General features: G+C 36.6%; 1 protein-coding gene across 2 annotated transcripts in view; it reads right to left on the bottom strand.

Moving 5' to 3' along the window:
• The window catches only part of LOC107683036 (serine/threonine-protein kinase DCLK1-like), a 32,673-nt gene that overhangs the window by 2,786 nt on the left and 23,333 nt on the right, over positions 1-6,554 (bottom strand). Inside the window, exons 6-15 of one of the 2 annotated variants that reach the window (XM_016479139.1) lie at positions 6,162-6,256; positions 4,564-4,651; positions 4,302-4,471; positions 4,086-4,205; positions 3,377-3,523; positions 2,177-2,310; positions 1,963-2,040; positions 1,624-1,720; positions 1,459-1,539; positions 1,251-1,364 (exon numbers count right to left, since the gene is read on the bottom strand). In XM_016479139.1, the coding sequence (XP_016334625.1) occupies positions 1,251-1,364; positions 1,459-1,539; positions 1,624-1,720; positions 1,963-2,040; positions 2,177-2,310; positions 3,377-3,523; positions 4,086-4,205; positions 4,302-4,471; positions 4,564-4,651; positions 6,162-6,256 (1,124 nt within the window). The remainder of the gene's footprint in view (positions 1-1,250; positions 1,365-1,458; positions 1,540-1,623; positions 1,721-1,962; positions 2,041-2,176; positions 2,311-3,376; positions 3,524-4,085; positions 4,206-4,301; positions 4,472-4,563; positions 4,652-6,161; positions 6,257-6,554) is intronic. The other variant, XM_016479132.1, reaches the window with a different exon arrangement.

Here is a 6,554-nt window from a genome sequence, read left to right as displayed (position 1 = left end):
TAGGAAATTTACTAAATATCTTCATGGAACATGATCTTGACTTATTATCCTAATGATTTTTGGCATAAAAGAAAAATCAATCATTTTGACCCATACAATGTATTTTTGGCTATTGCTACAAATATGACTTGAGACTTTTGTGGTCCAGGGTCACAAATATCAAAACAAAGTAGAAATATTTTGAAAGAAAATGTTTTGTTTAAATTTTGTTTACATATGGATGTAGTGTGTGTAATGTTATGTAATTGCCCTACATAAAGAAAGCATGTATGAAAATATAAAAATAGGAATCTTGAGTGTCTAATTGGATACAGTCCCTGACAACAGTGCTGACAGTCATTGTATAAGCAGAGTACAGAATCAGAGGAAGGGATGTCACAGCCATAAGAAAGCAGTAGGATGGAATCTGCCAGGAGAGAAGAGGAATGAGAGAAGAAGAGCTGATGGATGAGTCAGCGAAGAGCTATGAGATAAGAGCACAACCTCCAGAAGGATCACGTGACACTGAAGACTGGAGTAATGATGCTGAAAATTCAGCTTTGCCATCATAGGAATAAATTACATTCTAAAATATATAAAAATAGAATACAGTTAATTAAATTGTAATAATATTTCTCAATATTACTGTTTATACTGTATTTTTGATCAAAAATCAGAGGAAGGGATGTCACAGCCATAAGAAAGCAGTAGGATGGAATCTGCCAGGAGAGAAGAGGAATGAGAGAAGAAGAGCTGATGGATGAGTCAGCGAAGAGCTATGAGATAAGAGCACAACCTCCAGAATTATTTAATACCTCTAACTATATTTAAGTAGATTTTATTATAGCAGATCCAACTGCAGTGTACTGCAGACCCTTTGAAGGGTTTGTTCCAAAAGACTTGAGGGCTATTCAAACTCAAAACAATGTGATTGCATGTCAATTTTTCATATCAAAACTATTCAAAACGCAAATGACACTCTCAAAGAAAAGTACACATGCCTGAACAAGAGGAAAAAAACAGTGCAGTTATTAACATGCTTTGATGCCAGGTACAGGCATCATGAAATAGTATTAGATATGATATCACTCTTTTTGGAATAAAGTAGCAAAATTAAAACTGGACACCTTAAAGTTATGGCTGCTTATGAAGTGATCCTTAGTGCACCAATATTTGATTTTAGTATATTGGCTTTAATTAATGTGGGTAATATTAATTGACAAAAATATATATACACATTTAAACATAAGAGCTAAATAGGCGACGCTTACTGCTATGACAGTGACTCCTGCTGTGGTGTTGTTGGGTTTGGGGCCCATGTTGAAATGTTTCTTAATCTTGCCGGCCACAGACAACTGGTGCTGATTCTCACACATCCTGTCATCCTGAGAAAGAGTAGAAACAGTACCTCCACATATCAGTTTCCTACTAGTAGTCTGAGAATAGCACATACACTTAAAAAAACAGATAAAGTCTTACATTGACCCAGGGATGGTCTAACACCTGGAGAGCTGTGTATCTCTGTTCGACCTCCACTTGTAGCATGCAGGTAATAAGTGCCTGTAGAGAAAGGAAGTAAAAAAGAAAGAGAATGAGGTCTATTTTTCTTTCCGGAACTTTTAAACTTTGTTTTGGTATACCGACCTTTGCAGAGTCAGATACATTGTCCCAGTATGGAAGAGGGAAATCCAGTTGTCCCATCATAATCTGATCAAAAAGAGCCTCCTGATCATCTGTGCTCCTAAAAGAACAGATATGCAAAATGTTTTTGAATATTCATGAATATTTATTGTGCTATTACAATTAGGAGTGAAGGTACGACTTCTATCCTCCGCAGATGTGCAGGTCAAAACAGAATTACAGAATACGGCCACTAGAGGGAGCGACACATGTATAATATGAGCTGTAAAGTTATCTAAATTGAACTCGTATTGACCCCATAATAAAAGTTACATGCTTAACTTACAACAATGCTGTGCTTACCCACGGAAAGGAGGGAAGCCGCAAAGCAATATGTATGTTATGACTCCGGCCGCCCAGATATCAACTTTCAATCCATACCTATAACATGAAGAGAAAAACACAACATGATAGCACTCTTTACGTTTCAGACCAGTGAATACAGCCCCTGATCTTTAAAAACTTTGGTTATGCTCTGTTATAATAACATTGCCATGCTAATGAAGATATGACTTACCCCGTCTCTGCGACAATCTCTGGAGCTACATAGGTCGGGGTGCCACATATAGTGTAAAGCGGACCGTCCACAACTGTTGCCAAGCCGAAATCCCCCAGTTTCAGGGATTTGCTTCCATCCTGGTGCTCATAGACCTGAAACACATATAAATACACACCAATCTGCATCCAAATACTTACTATTTAGGTTCAGTTAACAGATCCTAAACAGATTTTTTTTTTTTTGGTAAATAAAATTCTAATTAAAATGAAATATCAAATATAATTTAAAACTAACATATATACTGTATATACTATATATATGGGGAAGTCGTGGCCTAATGGTTAGAGAGTCGGACTCATAACCCAAAGGTTGTGGGTTCGAGTCTCGTACCGGCAGGGATTGTAGGTGGGGGGAGTGAATGTACAGCGCTCTCTCCCACCTTCAATACCACGACTGAGGTGCCCTTGAGCAAGGCACCGAACCCCAACTGCTCCCCGGGCGCCGCAGCGTAAAAATGGCTGCCCACTGCTCCGGGTGTGTGTTCACGGTGTGTGTGTGTTCACTGCTGTGTGTGTGCACTTTGGATGGGTAAATGCAGAGCACTAATTTCGAGTATGGGTCACCATACTTGGCCACACGTCACGTCACTATGTTATGTATATATATATATTATATATATATATTACAACAATTAAAACGAAATATAATTAAAATTAATCAAATTAAATATTTAGTTTTAGTAGTTTTTGAAAGGGAAGCTCAAATAAGATTCCAGACTGTTTGTGTCTGGTTTTCAGCTTTATCTCACTGGTAAACTGGTAAAAAAATAAAAATAAAAATCGTAATCTTTGCAGTCAATTTACAGCATGCATTAATTAATCTTATCTGCTGCAAATTTACACAACTCACAGGATATTAATATGTGAGCCAGGCACAATAGCCTTTGTCAGTGCTGTTTAGTTCTTTATGCTGTCATTAGAGAAACACTACTGTGAACACAGTGTTGTGTCTGAAGTTGTAAGATGGGTAAACCAGGCCCAGTATTGAGTTGTTATCGCTGTTCTAAAGCTTGTGTAAGAAGGATTATTTAAGGTTTCTGCACTCCAGAAAAACATACTGCATTTGCCTCTCTTAGATGTGTCATTCCAAGCTGCAATTGTGAAAGTACCACTGTAATTTTTAGTGACAATATTCCCTCTGTAATACTCAAACACCCACCAGAAGATTCTCAGGTTTGATGTCACGGTGAACAATGTTAAGGCTGTGCAGATATTTGATAGCGCTGGCCAGGTTATACAGCATTCCGCTGGCGTCCCGCTCTGTGTATTTGTTGGAGGAGGTGATGGCATCAAAGAGGTCACCACCCTGTTCATGCACACACAATTTCATCGCTCATTCAGGGGCAATATCTGAGCAGTCGAGTTTAATGCAATCTAAAAAACTTTACTGAAAAGTTGTCTGTTTCTTATTATGTTTCTATAGTGTCTACACAGTATGAAGTCTAATAAAAGAAAAACATATTCACTACCATTTGGTGTTTGTAAGATATTTGTTAATGTTTTCGAAAGAAGCTCACCAAGGCTACATTTATTTGATCAAAAATATAGTAAAGTACATTATACAGTAATATTATGAAAGATTACTATAATTGAAAACAATACATGTCTATTTTAATATTTTAAAACGTAATTTATTCTGTAAAGGATTGTTTGATAAATAGAAATCTGAACTTGCAAAGTTTGAAATTTACATGAAAGAAATCTTTTGCAACATTACACAAACACAATTGTCTTTACTATCACTTTTGATCAATTTAATGCATTCTTGCTGAATAAAAGAAATGATATATGTAAAAAAAACCTATTGAGCTCCAACAACTTAATTCATATTGCAACATATTTATATACGTAAATGTCAGATGTTTCACCTTGACCAGCTCCATGACCAGGTAGAGTTCACTGTATGTGTCCATTTCTTCAATCAGCAGAACAATATTAGGATGCTTCACTCTCCGAAGAATGGACACCTCATTCTGGATCATGTGTTCCTGTGAGCCACAGATAAGCCGTGCAATGTAACGCGGATGATCCTGCATCATTATTTTGTGTGATATCAAAAATACTGTATATTGAAGTCGTCTCACCTTCCCTCTGCATTTGCTCTTGTTAATGATCTTCAGAGCATACTCTCGGCCTGTGGATCTCTCCACACACTCTCGGACCACAGCAAAGTTCCCATCGCCAATCATGCGCCCCACCTTGTACCTTTCGGCTATGGAAGCAGGAACCTGAGGACAATCCTCCATCAGCTCAGCTAGAAGGAAAAAGATTTGGGATGTAACATTCAGATGAAGATGATAAAACAATAATGATAAACCTTCGTCAGAGTTTCCCAGGGTTCCTCACCTTCACTGCCCGGCCCATCGCCCTCATCCATGGAGCTGCACACCTTGGTGGAGGCCAGAGAGAGGGAGGAGCCACTGTGCTGAGAGCCCTGTCAGGGAGATTGAAGGGCCACTTTACAACTTTTTTTTTTTTGGTTAGTAAAGAGACTGAACTCGTTTTGTCTTTTATTATCTGTTAGTTAGTATATAAAACATAAATATTGATATTCTGTATTAAATAGACCTAAAGGGATCTTAAAGGGACAGAACATCCAATAATTTACTCACTCTCTTGTCGCTCCAAACCTGTATACATTTCTTTCTTCTGATGACCATGAAATGAGATATTCTGAATAATGTCGATAACTAAACAGTTTCGGTTCCCATTGAATTTTCTGTCCATACAATGGACGTCGAAAGAAAATCAAAAGTTTTTAATTTCTAACATCCTTCAAAATGTCTTCTTTTGTGTTTTACAGAAAAAAGAAACTCATACAGGATTGAGGGTGAGTAAATGACAGAATTTTCATTTTTGGATGGACTATCCCTTTAAACTGAGGATAGGTATTGCAGAGGGAAATAAAAGGTCAGTTTCTATGGAAACAGCTTGGGTGTGCTAAGAATATTCAAGACTGGAACGGGGCAGGCGAGGTGAAATTCAGCGATGTTTAATCCACTGACACCATCACATTTTTATTTAAACACACCATCAGTCAAGAATGAATCAATTTTCAGACAGACAATATTAGCTGCACTGAATATTATATTCAAATGTCTGTTTAGTTGAAACAATGTTGCATGTTTGTCTTCAGGTACTACATCTCCATTTCAGAGAATTTTCATTTTCAGCAGGCAATAATATTTAAAGGTATTCCAAAGAACCTTTTGGCATATGTATAGATTCTTGTATATAGACACTACTGTTCGAAAGTTTGGGGTCAGTAAGAATTTGTAATGATTGTGAAAGAAGTCGCTGTAATTATTTGATCAAATAGATCAAAACAATAATATTGTGACATATTATAACAATTTAAAATAACTATTTTCTATCTGAATATATTCAAAAATTAAATTTATTCCTGTATGGCAAAGCTGCATTATGCCAGTAATTAAAAAAAAAAAAGTAATTCAGGATGAGCCCACCGTGTTGGCACTGTTGTGAAAATCCAACTAGCGTTTAAAGAATATACAGCTAAATGAAATTTTAACAGAATGTTAGCAATTTTACTTGTTTGAGCTACAGAACACAAGCAAATACATCTATTTTAACACTGTAAGTTAGCAGAGCTGACAAACAGGGTAATGTTGTCAAACCATATGATTTAGGTCTATCACCGAGAGTGGAAATGGAGCAGGCACACAGCCAGGTCAAGAAGCTTGTCTGTTGTTGCTAGGAAACATTTTGGGTGAACGTGGAATTATTTAGTATGGATGTGTTCAACTGCAATTCAGTGTGATTCAGCACTATATTGGCAAATTAAAGCACCTGGAATACAATTAGGGTCAATCAGAAAGGTGAAATTGCTTGATGGTTTTGCTTGATGCAGTAAAAGATATTGCAAATGTAAATAAGTCAGTTCCACTTGAGTTACATCATGTAAATGGTATTTCAAATCTCACCCTTCGTCTTCTCAGACTGGCTGGACTGGTGGGAGATGGACTGGGAGATTTGCCTGACCGTGGGGTCGAGAGCTGACTACCTGCTGTTCCGTTAGCTGAAATACAGAAAAACAGGATTCAGATCTAGTTACTGTTTGAATGTGAATCAAGACAGGTTGGTAAATCTCATACATCTGATCAAGAATGACATATTGAAGAAAATGAAAGTAATTTTTATGATCATTGTTTGGTTGCATTTGCTTAATTGTCACAGAAATATATGATGCAATATATATTATAATTTTTTTCTCTGAAAATCCTTTAAGAAAATTCACTTTTTTATGATCATTCCTTTGTTGCAATTACTTCACTGTCAAGAAGATAATGCAAAAAAATAATTATATTATTTGTAAT

This window comes from Sinocyclocheilus anshuiensis, unplaced genomic scaffold, assembly GCF_001515605.1.
Source record: "Sinocyclocheilus anshuiensis isolate Anshui unplaced genomic scaffold, SAMN03320099.WGS_v1.1 scaffold1170, whole genome shotgun sequence".
In the NCBI taxonomy this organism is placed as follows: domain Eukaryota; kingdom Metazoa; phylum Chordata; class Actinopteri; order Cypriniformes; family Cyprinidae; genus Sinocyclocheilus; species Sinocyclocheilus anshuiensis.
Note: the sequence above shows the minus strand (reverse complement) of the source record. Positions and strands in the feature narration are given on the sequence as shown.